The sequence below is a fragment of the Elephantulus edwardii genome, unplaced genomic scaffold, assembly GCF_000299155.1.
Source record: "Elephantulus edwardii isolate Elephantulus edwardi_28Jun2011 unplaced genomic scaffold, EleEdw1.0 scaffold00018, whole genome shotgun sequence".
Taxonomy (NCBI): domain Eukaryota; kingdom Metazoa; phylum Chordata; class Mammalia; order Macroscelidea; family Macroscelididae; genus Elephantulus; species Elephantulus edwardii.
Window position 1 is genome coordinate 9,582,778 of NW_006399768.1, and position 15,129 is coordinate 9,597,906.

Genomic DNA, 15,129 nt, shown 5'->3' on the forward strand with positions numbered 1-15,129 from the left:
GGGCACAGCCTCTGAAAACCTGCTGGAGGGTCGGCTATGAGTTGGTTCTGACTAGATGGTGCATAAAACCAACAACATCGTGTGTGCAAAATGGAACTGTTTAATATGTCAGTAAGGCTGTGATCTTACAGAAACAAACAAATAGACCTGTCATCGGAGACATGTCTGGATAGATTTGCACAACTAATCTTTCTGCTAGGACTAGAATACTTAACGGTTTGCCCCATTCACTTGGAGATAGAGTAGCCACTTCTGTCTTTGTGCACAGCACAAAAATCTGCTCAGAACAGTCAGAATGACTCCACCTCATTCGGGCTACTCATGCTGTAAATCCTTAGGAGAGGACGACTGCACATCATCCTCCAGCTCATCATCTGGTGGATCTGAAGAAGCCAAGCACATTTAGCTGGACATATTATGATCCTTACAGCACTCCATCACCCTCTCTCACCAAAAGAACCCTCAATCTTTTATTTTAAAAGAACCTGGTGTGGAGTGTTAATTCTATCTTGTTGGTAGGGAAGGGGAGGTTAGGGGAAGATGTTTCCCATTCTCTGTTCCTTTGGTTAATTCAACGATGCTCACACCATCCAGTCTTCCATGCTCAGCTACTCTTGCAGGGAAATAACAGTAGTTTTTATACCTCACATTTCTGTATCATTCTACATGATAGTTCATTTTGTTAATCCCTTCACAAAGGAAATATTTTCTTCCCCTAAGTATTCTGCCATTTGGAACCTGAAAGATTAGCAAGTGTGGTGATGCTGAAGGTCCTGATAACTGCTTCCCTGTATTAGCAAGTGCTATGTTTCTAGATCTTTGATGGCTGGTTCCAAGTCACGTGCCAACCAATTACCCTGCTCTCTTCCTTGAGTCACTGTAAATACTTATTGTTTCTGATTCAATAACAAGTACTTTTTGCCCCACGTAAAACTACATCACTTACATCTTGTAGCCTAGTAGTAAGAAGATGCACTGAAATCCCAAAGGCATGTGCTTCGTTCGGATCACCAGCTACTCCATGGAAGAAAAAATGAACAGTCTCCTCCTGTGTGATTTACTTCTTTGAAAACCCACTGGAGGGTCAGCTATGGGATAGTTCTGATCCAGCAGCACATAACAACAACAGACCAATTATTTGTACTCCTATAATAGAAAGGGAAGAAATCGGGAAGTTAAGGAACTGAACAGAAGGTTCCAAAAGGTAGCTCGGGAAGGCAAAGCAAAGTAATATAATGAAATGTGCAAAAAGCTGGAATCAGAAAATCAAAAGGGACCAACTCACTCCACACTTCTTTAAGGAACTGAAGAACAAATTCAAGCCTCGAGTGGCAATACTTAAGGATGCTACAGGCAGAATATTGAATGATCCGAAAGCATCAAAAGAACATAGAAAGATTTCTATCTTAGCAAGGGATACCTCCTTGATTATATCCTCAGAGTTACAAAGCCAGCAATAATTGGCTGACACTGAAGAATTTCTTAAAACAACTTACGACCAAGAGGCAATGGCTATGAAAGAGTTGGAAAATAAAAGGCCCAAGGAATTGACGGTAGACCAACTGACATATTTCAACAAACAGATGCTGCCCTGTATGTGCTCACCAGGTTTTGCCACGAAATCTGGAGGACAACTACCTGGCCATCTTACTGGAAGAGATTCATATTTATTCCCATTTCAATAAAAGGTCACCCAAGAGAATGTAGAAATTATCGAACAATATTACTAATATCACAGATAAGCAAAATTATGCTGAAGATTATCCCAAAATGGCCAGGAGAGTACGTCAACAGAGAACTACCTGAAATATAGGCTGGGTTTAGAAGAGGTAGTGGCAGTAGAGACCTTATCACCAATGCCAGATGAATCTTGGCTCAAAGCAGAAGGTACTGGAGGAATGTCTGTCTTTTATTGACTGCAAAGCATTTGACTGTGTGTGCCACAAAAAATTGTGGCCAACTTTTAGAAGAATGGGAACCCCAGAACACTTCATTGTACTTGGGTAAAACCTGTTCTTGGAATAGGAAGCAGTCATCAGAACAGAGCAAGGAAATACTCTATGGTTCAGAATCAGGACAGGTGCGCATCAGGAATGTGCCCTGTCTCCATAATTTATTCTATCTATATGCAGAACAAATCATTCAAAAGGCTGAACTTTAGGAAAAGGAATGTGGCATTAGCATTGGAAGAAGACTCATTAACAACCTGTGTTTTGCTGATGACACACTTCACCTGCCCAAACTGAGTACAACCTGAAGGGTTTGCTGCAGCAGGTCAAAGACTGCAGTCTTCAATGTGGTCTGAAGGTCAGCATCAAGAAAATAGATATTTTCACCACTGTGCCAATTGGAAGATGGAGAAGAGATTGAGATTGTTAACAATTTTAGCTCGCTTTGTTCCACAATCAACACACTGAGCATCAGCAGTCAATCATTTTTCCCTTTCTCCTTTGTTTTTGTTATGACCTCTTAAATGATATATTTAATTATTCTGTTTTTTTGATCGTAAATGTTCAATACCTCAAACTTGTTGGCTCACCCTGCTCACATCTCCTTGTCAGAGGATCTGTACAAGATAGCAAAGAGAATAAACAGATGGATATATAATTCACACTTGGGATCAGAAAAGCTTCTTTGAAGAATACTCATTTTTGCTAGTGTGTATGGAATGTAGAAGGTAGGGAATGAAATATGGTGTATTCCAGACAGAAAGAATGATACTTGCAGAGGCAGAGGCAGAGGCACGATAAATCCTTGAAGGCTCAACTCACCTATTAAATAGTTATAAAGGATTTTGTGATCTGCTACCCAATCACTGTCTCCTATTATCTGCCTAGTACATAGTATATTTATACTGCTTACCAAAGGGTCAGTGGTTCACATTCACCAACACTCCATGAAAGAATGATGGGCAAACTGCTCTAAAGATTTACAGAATTGGAAACATGATGATTTCTATGAGTGAAAATAGGCTTCACAACAGTGGGTTTGGTTTTGGGTTATTATCTGCCTAACCCTCGATCTCCTGACATAAACAAATCTCCCAAAGACTAAGCACTGTGGATTTTACAGAAGTCTCCCGGAACTTACATGCCAATTTAGGAAGCTATTCGTTGATAGAAAAGGATAGAAAACCACAGTTTAATGATCTTAAAGAATAATGAAACCATGCACAGTTGAATTTATACCTTCTGGCCTGGCCTGACTCTTCTTTAAATGACTATGTTTTAATTATTTCCTTAGAAACATTTAATTTATTACTCTGGTTATAAAATAATAGAAATATTTTCACTAAAAGTAAATGTATCAAGAAAATGGACAGTTTTGCTACCACAATTATTTTACTATATTTTTAAAACTTATGTCATATATGAGAGAGAAAGAGAAGAGAGAGAGAGAGACAGAGGTAGGGTGGGGGTGGGAGACAAGCTTTCTGGTAGCCTAGTAGCAAGAAGCCGTGCTGCAATCCCGCAGGCACGTGATTTGAGGCCACCAACTGCTCTGTGGGAGAAGTAATGGGTAATTTCCTCCTATTTGATTAACTGCCTCTGAAAACCTGCTGGAGGGTCATCTATGGGTCGGTTCCAACTCTATGGTGCACAACAAACAACAAATACACACACACACACACACACACACACACACACACACTGACTGTTTGAGTTGCTTAATGTCTGATTAGGAAGCACTGGTGGCCTAGCAGCAAGAAGCTGCACTACAATCCTGAAGGCACAAGGCTCGAATCCACCAGCTGCTCAGCAGAGGATGGACAATCTCCTGTGTGAATAACTGCCTCTGAAAATCCGCCACAGCGTCAGCTATGGGCTGGTTTCAACTCTATGGTGCACAACAATAATGTCCAATTAGACACTATCTAGCAGGGCCCTGGAGTATGTAGTTGTCTGAGGGGCTGGGCACCAGACTGACATATTTGGATTTGAAGTCTCACTTCTGCCTAGCTGTTGCACTTGGCTGGTGACAATAGAGGCCCAACTCCAAGCTCCCAATCCTGAACCTAGGCTCCCACAACTGTGCAGATCTGTTCTTCTTAGGTGCTAACTGAGGGGACTAAAACTTACAGCAACCTTATGAACAATAGACTGGAAACTTAACCTATGCCATTCTCATACTCCACCTTGTCAAGCCCATTGTTGCAGTCGTCCACCCTGTCAATCGATTTCAGTTCTTAGTCCTATGGTTTTCACAATGTAGTCCCACATGGTACCAACAGAAAGGTATGTGCCTCAGTTCTCCCTCAACCCCTCTGTCCTGCATTAATCCTTTCCCGAGCTGCTGTAAAGGGCTAGCTGGATTCCCCTGCAGTTGGCATAGAAGAGAAGGCAGCAATAGCTGAATCACCTGAGCATCTGCAGTGGGAACTGCCTGGCCCACAGCAGCCCCCTTACTCCTTCCCTCCCACCCAGCAGACACAGGTGTTCTCGCAATGTCTAAATCTTGGAAACTTCCTAATTTACCTAAAGTACTGGATACTTTTATGTAGATATTTAAATTGTTTTATATTTTAAATTGTTCTCCCAAAACTACATCTATGATATAGTGGTTTGCAAATTGATGGTAAAATGAATTCGTACAACTAACCCATAAGTTCCATTTGCTTTAATTGTAGAATTAAGGAAAACATGAACAAAAAGTGTTCTACTCTAACGTACAATAATCACACTTTAATATATAAGCAAACGTTTTTATATGATACATTTAAATTAGAACACCTTTTAGACAGGACAGTCATAGTCAAGCTAAGATAACCACATACAGATTTACTGAAACTATAAGATGTCAATTTTGATACTTGTTTCTCTTACTGACAGAAATCAATAAAACAAGTATTTGATTGCTCTTACACTCAAGTCTAAGATTTTACATCAAGTTCAGAGAAAATGGCATTATAAACCTCATTTATTTAAAAAGCCACTATAATGTCTAATTATATATAATGAGGTTATACTATAAATACCTATTTTAATGCAAATTACTCATGAGAAATTAAACATGTGTCAGACTGAGATATTCTATGAGTATATGAAAATTCCTTAGTCACATGGAAGTTAGCAAATATCTGCAGTCTTATTTCTAGTTTGAAAATGTGAGTATTTTTAATTACAACTGATTTTAATCAAAACTGCAATCTTAGTGACTTTGGAGTTATAATTCGATAATAATATATTTTCCCAGAGATTGCTGGGAAGCAATCAAGAGAAAAATAGGCCTTTTGATTATTAAAATAGTGTTCAAAAACTACTTTATTAAAATTTGAGACTATTATAGTAGTCAGTAAATGATTTTCTTTTAGTTTACATGAATTTCTAAGTATCTTGATTATCTCACTTTTAAATCTATAATCAAAAGGAGTGACTAAAATTTTGTTAAACTATGTTTTATGTTGAACTCAAGCATAGTTAAAGCTGAAGAGGATAAATACAGAGTAATCCTTGTAGAGGTCTCTAGCTTAATATTGTCTCTTATACAACACTCACTTTGTTTTCCCAGTGCACTTTGAACTCTTGCTTTATGGGGGGAGGGGGAAGGAGAAATGGCATTACTATTGTTGACACTTAGGGAAAATAAGCTCTATAAATTTCCTAATTGGTATTCTTTACTATTTTTCTGTGAAAATCCATGATTTACGGAGTTTTTAATCTTCCATTTTCTATAGCCATGGACAGATGTGAACTTTGGAGTATGGCTTACAGGCTTTTTGATCGATTAGATGTTAAGTTTATTTTCTTCAGTCCAAGTGAGCTTTAGCTTTTGACAGTTTCTAAAATTGGAGAAGACTGGAGTGGATGCTGTAAAAGGACTGAGGAGAAACCTTAAGAGGCTAGTTTTCTCTATCTCCTCTAAGGAAGAAGTCATGAAACAGCCTTTGTTGTTGAGTCTCTTCTGGCTCATGGAGAGCATGGGTATGCCATGGAGTGGAACTGTCCTGGAGAGCTTTCAGGGCTGTGTGATATTTTGGAAGCAGACCACCAGGCCTGATTGGTAAGGTGCCTCAAACTGTTACGCTTTCTGCTGGTAGTGGAATATTTAACTGTTTATGACACTAAAAAATGAACAAAATGGTTTTGGTAGATGTATAATATTCTGAACAGTCCAGTGTGAGAGAGCAGTACTAACTATTTGTCCTACCAATTTCTGAAACAGTTCCAGCTAAGGTGGTAAATCAACTTGTGAGTTTTATATAGGTTAGGGAGGGGGTAAGGAGAAGTATCTTTCCTTTAGAAATAGATCATAGTGACAAGGCATATTCAATGCAATAGATATCTTTAATAAGAGACAATTATTTAAAAAAGATAATTGTGACTCTTTCTAAACAATATTCCTTTTCATGAATATGTAAATATGGATAATTATGTGTGGCCAAATGAAAAGTTTAAACTTCTATTTAGATATATACTCAAAAGTGTATGAAATGTGAATGACTTTTGCAAGAGTTCATGCTTTGTTATTCATTCTAAAAGAAACCAAATAATGAAGACTTTCTTAATTTTTCCTAGATCAAAAAAAGGATAAATTGGAATAGTTAATAATATATATGGTTATTTTAAATACGCCATCATCCAAAGAGTAAAAATGCATGATCATCCTAACTAGCACATTCCCCAGGATTTTTCATACTCAATTCTACTCTATTTTGCACTTTTTACATTAAATATATACACTATGCAGACAAAACAAACAAATTTTGATATTTCAAGTATTTGAGATTGTGCTTTATCGGTACTGTAAGAAATTCTGCAGTAACGTTGGCAGCTGGAGCTGAGGGATAAGGTGCAATCGCGGTCTTCCAATGTAGCTTCGGATACAGAGTCGGCAAAGCTGGCAGAGAGAGCTGGGAGTAGCTATAAAAGAAGACATAAAATTATTTCTTAATTAAAATAAAAAGGAACTTTCACATTCGGTAAAGTAAAATAAAACCACCAACAACAATAATACTTTGTAATATAACATGATCTCAAAACTCATGATAAAAACAAAACAAAAAACCCCCAAACCCTCAAACTCATTGTAATTGAATTAGAACAAACTCGTTGCTGACCCTCTATTTCCAAAGTCGTAAATAGTATGAGAGGAGATTGTCCGTCTTTCTCTCATGGAGCCATTGTAGTTAGTGCAACCCTTAAGTTAAGTCGTATATGATAGCATAGTATGATTATCACAGGAATCCAGAATCAAGGTTGCATAGTGGAGTGCATTTGGAGCGGGGTGGGGGTGGGACAGGGTCGGGGTGGGGGTGAGGGGAGTGTATACCAACAAAGTTTATCTTTTGCTTTTCAAAGAGAGGAGCGAACTGGGGGGAGGGTGGTAAAGGAAAAGAAACGCAACAATGAATGAATGAAAATCCCAAATCTCTGTAAATGTTCATTAAAATTAATTTAAAAAAAAAGAGTGCAACGCTCTACAAACTTCACCACTAGAACACACTATACTAGAGGAGTTCACATAAACATCTGAATTGCTTTTACATATGAACGATGTTATAATTGAACTGCACTCCATATATATTTTTTAAACTTTATACAATCTTCATTTTTATCAAATTATTCTTGCACTAAAGCCTCCAAACCAAAAGAGAAGCTACCAAAGATGTAATGCATTTATAACCCTTCCCCCCCCCAAAGAGATATATTTGATGCTAAAGCAAATTTTAATACAGTAAAATGTTCTTCTCAAAAGGAGTTGGCTTTGTTATTGTTAGATGTCATCACTATGTACAACCGATTGAAACCTTATAGCTGTCCTCACAATCTCAATCTCATTTGTGCTAAAACCCATTGTTGCAGCAGCCTTTTAGATTTAAGAAACTCTGTTTTAGGATCAATGGTTTATGTATGAAAAGATCTTCTGATTGCATTTCTATAAAATTGTAATAGACGCATATCCTTAAATGCAGGTGCATATATCTAAATTTTAATGAGCAGACATATTAAAGTAGAACCAGATTGGGCATCTCAAAGCAACCTGAATATATACAACCAATGGAATGTGTTTATATTAAATTATAAAAAATTAAATTATCCTAATATCATTTGTATATCAAAAAAATGTAAAAATTATTTACTTTTTCAAATTATATTTCAAATTTTTATGTCATTATTATATGCCAACAAAAAAATATTTCTTTCACTTCTGTGAAACATTTGATAATCAAAATTTGAGGAACAACCTAGATTTTGCTAGTCTTGAGATTTTTCTTTTGAAAAAGTTGTGTTATACCATTTTTCTATTGCTAGTCTTAATGTGAAGTATTTTCGTTTTCTTTCTCTGACAAGTTTCTAGATTTTGTAAGTTTTATTGTGTTCCCATATATTTTAACCAAATGCATTTTTATACCCATACATCTTCTCGGGCATTCTTCTTACCTTCATACTGAAGCAGTATTCTTTCCACCAAACTGCTGGAAGAAGCCAAGTCTATAGGTCGCAGAAGCTCAGTATTTTTAGCATTGATATCTGCTCCAAATTCTAGTAGTAAGTTTACAATTTCTGCGTTGGATTGTTGAGCTGCAGCGTGCAATGGAGTATCCCAATATTTGCCTTTCTGTATGTCAGCACCTACAAATAGAGAAGAAATGATGATAAATGTAAGCAAAAATTATTAGGTAAAGGAGAAAAACGGATCCTTGAAGAACGTACAAATGTGGTTTCCACCTTGTCTATAGTGAGCTATTTTCTTAATTTATACAAACATACATACATATTTCTATTTGTGTGCATGTGTGTATGTATATATATGAATATGTATATGTAAAGTTTTATATTTGTATAAACCCATGTAAAATATTAAGAAGTATCCAGAAAATAAGAGCATACATTTAATATATTTTTATCTATACTGTTCCGCACACTTGAATTATTTCAAAATTTTAAAGATACTTAAATTTACAAATTGTTTCAAAAGTATTTTATCAACTAAAATTATAAGTAGTAAACAATTAGGATCACGCATACATATTTCCATTTTCTGTCATGATTGGTAAGTCAATATCATTCAAGAGCTCACGGCTTTATTTATTTTTTCATGTTTTTAAGGCAATTGTTGTTGTTGTTGTTGTTATGCACCGTCAAGTAGCCCTATGGAAAATGGCTCTGAACTTCGCCCTATCCTAAGCCAATTTCACAGTCTCTTGACACACCTGAGCCTATTTCCCCATTAACTATGTTAATCCATCTCATCCAGGGTCTTCCTGTCCTGTTCTGACTGACTCTACGCTTCCAAATATGAGGTTCTTCTCCAAGGACTGATCCCTTCAGGTGACATGCCCAAAGTATGTGAGATGGAAATTTGGAGCTTTGGAAGCAAGGATTTAAGGCAATAGAAATCCTTATTTCCTGAAAAGCCCTTAAAGCTAGACATAAATATAAATAATTATTAAATCTAGATGGCATATAGATTTTACTATCACTTCTCATACAAGAAAAATATATATAATGACATTAAACGCTTGATACCAGCAGTCAGGAAAAGGAGACACACTGCACTGAAAAAAATCTGCAGTTAGGAACCTCTCCAAATTATTAAGGAGCAATGATGTCAGTTGAGGACTATGGTGCATCTGAATCAGGTCATGGTCTTTCAGATCACTTGCGATGCCTCTGAGAGCTGGACAATGACTAAAGATGACAGAAGAATTGATGCCTTTGAGCAGTGGTGTTGGAAAAGAACACTGAATATCCCAGGAATGCCAAAAGAACAAACAAATGTGTCTTGGAGAGGATGCAGCCAGAGTGCTCTTTGAAGACAAGAATAATGAGGCTTCGCCTCACATACTTTGGGAATATTGCTAAGAAGGGCTACTCCTTGGAAAGAGACATGATGCTAGGAAGGGTGAAAGGTTAGTAAAGGAGAGGAAGTCCCTCCATCAGGTGGATTGACATGGTGACTGCTCCAATGGGCTCTTGTGTGTCAGGGAGTGTGAGGATGGTGTGGGATAGGACAGGATTCAGATCTTTTGTTCAGAGGGTCTCTATATGAGTCATGCTCAACAGCACCTAACAACAACCACCACCTTTCAAACTCTTAAATAGAAAAAGGCACATTATATTTTTGTGTGAGAAGTAACTTTTATAAATACATTTTAAAAACCCAAGATCTTAAGTTATCTGTTGCATATTGTTTTTATTTTGGTGAAAGATCTGCCCTATTATAGTACTTAAGTTTATGTGTGATAAATTTAAAGAAAGTATGTTGCTGTATTTTAAAAGACAAATTACATGAATTACTATTACTAAACATGCTTAAAACCTTTTAAATATTACCCTATATTGCAAGTGTTTGGAAGCAGGAGTGGCATCCACTTCCTAAACAACATGCCTCTGGAAACTCTATGAACTTTGAGAAATGTTGATAGTTGTAGAGGGGCTTAAAGCTTTTTGTTCATAGGGTCACTATGAGTTGTGCTTGACTCAGACAACAACAATATTAACAATACTGCTACAAGTAAAACTAATGTTATCAATAAAACAAAAATTTTTAAGAGTGTTTTAATTATCAGTATCAGTTAGCTCTAGTGGTGTACCACAATCCATAGAGAGTTACTCAAAGGCAAGGCTTCTTTGAAAGTTCGAATCCACCAGTGGCTCTGTGCGGGAAAGATGGGCAACTCCTGTGCAATTTATAGGCTCTGAAAACTTGCTGGAGGTTAAGCTATGAAGCGGTCCCAATTTTCTGGCAAAGAATGCGTTCATTACTAAATATGTACTCTGACTTTCTAGGTATACAAGATATGTTTGCTCATTCTTCCGGCAGTTTAAGTCACATTCAATATTCTTCACCAACACTATAGTTCATAAACATCAATTCACATTTGGTCTTCTTTATTCACTGTACAGCTTTTACATGCATATGTTGTTGTTGTTAGGTGTTGTCAAGTACAACTCCTAGTGACCTGTGAACAACGGATCTGCACCCTGTCTTATCCTGTACCATCCTTACAATCTCTGACACACTTGACTTCTCTGCTGCAGCCAGTGTGCAAATCCACCTATAGGGGAGATTCTTCCTCTTCTTTGTGGTCTCTTCACCTTTACAATGATGATGTTATTCTCCAAGGAATAATCTTTCCCAGCAACATACCCGAAATATCATTATCTTTTCTTCCACGGAGCACTATCGCTGTGTCTTCTCAAAGATTTGTTCCTTTGGCCATCCGTGACATTTTCAGTACTCTTACCCAACACCACAGTTCAAAAGCAAATATCTTAAGTCATATTCAAATATAATCAATATGCAGAACTCTTCCTGGCAATTCCACTTCATGCCAGAGCTAATTCCTATGTTTTGTATTTCTAAAAACATTTGGGTGTATTCATGGAGTCCGAAAATCTCTTACTTAGGAAAAGTTATAAAATAAGATTCTTAGAGCTGAACATTATATTGCCCTTATCATTCTCTCCAAACCCCCCCTTCAGTCTATTATAAAAATGTGTTTTGATGAGCTTGTTCACAAACAAACACAAACGTACGCATACATATATTGTTGTTGTATTGTTAGGTGCCATTGAGTCACTTGTGACTCATAGTGATCTTATATACAACAGCCTAACCTCTGCTCTATCATGTGACAGTCTTATTGTCTCTCATACACCTATCCCCATTACCCCAGTCACTGAATCAATCCATCTCATTGAGGGTCTTCCTCTCCTGCACTATCTCTCCACCATCCAAAACATGACGTCCCTCTACAAGGACTAATCCTGCCTTGTAATATGTCCAAAGTATGTCAGACAAAGCTTCAGAATCCTTGCCTCCAAGGAACAGCCTGGCTTCACCCCCTCCAGGATGAACTTGTTTGTTCTCCTAGCAGTCCATGGTATCTTCAACACAATTCTCCAACATCACAGCTCAAAGGCATCAATTCTCCTTCTATCATTCATAGTCATTGTCCAGCTCTCTGATGCATAGTAGTTGCAAAGACCATGGCCTGTATCAGGAGCACCTCAAGACTGACATCGCTGCTCTTCAGCACTTTGGAGAGGTCTCTGACAGCGGACTTTCCCAATGCAATTTGTCTTTTCATTTCCTGGCTGCTGGTACCAAGAGTACTGATTACAGAACCAAGTAAACTGAAGGTGTTAATAATCTCAATTTCTTCAATATCTACTAGACAACATTACATTAAATCTTGATAATCTGAATAGCATGACCTTTTATCCTATTTATTCTGACTCACAGTGACTTTATGTGTAGCAGAACACAAACCCGGTTTTGCCCTGTGCCATTCGCATGTGAGTTGCTACATTTGAATCCATTATTTTTTTTAGTCCATTTTTGCAGTCATTATGTAGATCCACGTCATTGACAGCATTCTTCTTTTTGTTTTTTCTGATCCTTCACTTTACCCAAAATGATGTCCTTCTCCAGGGACTGGACTATCCTAATAACATGCTTAAAGTATTTGAGATGAAATCCCACTGTCCTATTTTTCTAAGAAACATTCTGGTTATACTTTTTCCAATATAGATTTTTTTCATTCTTTTCCATTCTTGCAGTCAGTCCATGGTGTGTGTGTGTGTGTGTGTTCATTCTTTTTTGTTAACACCATACTTCAAACGCATCAATCTTCAGTCTTCATTATTCATTGTCCAGCTTGCTCATGCATATAAGGTAATTGGAAATACCATGACTTGGGCTAAAAGTCTTCAAAACTGTTTATTGGCTTAAATGTTTAAAACTATATCTTTCATTTTTAATACTTTGAAGAAGTCTTTTGCAGCAGATTTGTTTAGTTCTATATATATACTTTGATTTCTCAGCTTTGCAACTCCATTTCACACCCAATTATCTGCTAAGGTTCTGTATGCAAAATAAAGATTAATAATCATTTGGTAACTCTGTGATGAAGTCAGATGATAAGAATAGGGTATTCTTGTTGATTATACACTTATGGTTATACACATATACTACAGGAAAGTTACCACAAGGGGCCAGTCCTTGGAAAAAGAAACCATTCTGGGAAAGGCGGAAGGTCGGAGAAAGAGAGGAAGACCCTCAACAAGATGGACTGACACAGTGATCATAACAATGGTATTCAGCATATCAGAGACGATGAGGATGGCGCAGAACAGGGTAATGTTCAGATCTGCTGTTCATAGAGTCAACTATGAGTCAATTCTTTTGCACCTAACAAAATGTACATATGAGAATATTTTCAATTAGAAAAATCCTTATCAAGTATCTGGTTTGTTTCATTTTCATAACAAATCAAAACCAAATCCACGCTGAGTCAATTCTGATGCACAGCTAGCCTGCAGGACAGAAGAGAACTCTCCACATAGGATTTCCAAAGCTGTAACTCTGTACCAAAGCCAACTGTCACTTATTTCTACTTAGATGTAGGTTGCAAAAGGACACGAACAAAATATGCCTTAATGATAGACAAAAGCCCAATATTATTTGTAAACTTTTACTAAGATAAAATTAAAAGAAAAGAAGTACCACCACCCTCTTGTGTAACAGTGAGTGTTTTAACCACCGTGTCACTAGAACACCTTAATTTTAAACCTTTTGAAGATGTCTATTTAAAGAACTAAGCGCAGATATGAATACATTCTTGTATGTATGAACAGAATAGAAAATGTTTTAAAGAAAAATACCAGCATAAAGAAGTTTCCGGACGCAGTGGAATTGTTGTGCCATACAAGCTACGTACAGAGGAGTTCCCAAATGAGGAATGTCTTGGTCAACATCTATGCCCCAGGATATCAATATTTCTAGACACTCATGGTGACCTGTCAACAGAAAGGAAGGGTGTGTTTAATTTTACTTAATAAGGCATCTCTCAACACAACCCCTCTATGTTTCTCCCTTCTACTGTAATTCATCGAAAGATAACTTTCTCCTCTGTGGTTTAATCTATGTTACCTTTACTGGCAGCCTCATGTGTAGGAGAAGGAAGACATGACTCCAGCTGGGCTTTAGCACCGTATTCCAGGAGAAGTTCTGTACAGCTTGAACTGCCTTGCGAGCATGCATTGAATAATGCAGTCACACCATCTATTGTGACCGCATTTACCTACATCAAATAAAAAAATCTACACTGAAACAATGAGAATAACACAGAACCAGACATGATCAACTTACTTAATCACTTATTTTTTATAATTATGCCATCTGTTAAAAATAATTGGGGACATACACTAGTATATATGACACTGTCTAAGTCACACATAAATAATGAAAACTTTAAAGCATCAAGATATGAAATAGGAATAGAATGGAGTAAATATTTTTACCAGTTGCATATTGCTCATTTAATTAAATAATTTAATTGAGAAATTGGATAATTTGTATAAGTTAACATGCACCTGGTAAAATGGAAAATCAACTGCTAGGGGGAAAAAAGGTGAAGAATTAAAAAATATTATGATCCAAGGGGGAAAGGGCAGGAGCAGAGGGGTGAGGATCGGTAGGGGCAAAGTCATAGCATTGCATAATTTCGTGGGTGGAGGGAGGGGGTTAAAGAAATGGGAAAGATCCAGTGGGGACCTGAAAAGACAGGGTAATGATGGACGTAGTCCAATGGCGATTAATTTTATAAAACATAATGAATGAGAATGATTGTATGAAACACAACAAGAATGAAAATAGTGCAAGACTTTTGTAATAGTATGTGATCTTTATAAGCAAACCAATATAAAATACATATTAAAAATAATGATGATAAAGGTATTTTACTGGTGGTCATTTAAGTTGGTTTTATTGGTAATCCCACTAGAATTTATCTAAATTAACTGTAAGGAATCACCTGACAGATGGACAAAACCTATAAGCATAATAACATTTATCTGCTGCTCCTTAGGGTAATAAGAATGGAAAATATCCTAAAGTGCATAATATATTATTGTGTGGCATGCTTCCTGTTTTTGCAATGATTGGAATTCTTTCCCATAATTCAATGGTTAGGCCAAAGCAATTAAAAAGCTTTATTTTTCTTTTGTCATTTGCATCCTATCTCCATACCTTTTCAACCTATATGCAGAAAAGATTATTCGGGAGGCTGGGCTCTATGAGGAGAAATGTGGGGTCAGGATTGGTGGATGATTTATTAATAATCTGTGTTATGCAGATGACACAACCCTGCTTGCTGAAACTGAAGAGGACCTGAAGCAC

At 37.0% G+C, this 15,129-nt stretch overlaps 1 protein-coding gene across 1 annotated transcript in view; it reads right to left on the reverse strand.

Moving 5' to 3' along the window:
- Nucleotides 1–6,616: 6,616 nt before the first annotated feature.
- ASB5 (ankyrin repeat and SOCS box containing 5) overlaps nt 6,617–15,129 on the reverse strand; it is an 85,743-nt gene continuing 77,230 nt past the window's right edge. The window contains exons 4-7 of the mRNA XM_006882221.1: nt 13,882–14,032; nt 13,614–13,748; nt 8,382–8,573; nt 6,617–6,860 (exon numbers count right to left, since the gene is read on the reverse strand). Of these exons, the coding sequence (XP_006882283.1) occupies nt 6,733–6,860; nt 8,382–8,573; nt 13,614–13,748; nt 13,882–14,032 (606 nt within the window). The 3' untranslated portion in view covers nt 6,617–6,732. The remainder of the gene's footprint in view (nt 6,861–8,381; nt 8,574–13,613; nt 13,749–13,881; nt 14,033–15,129) is intronic.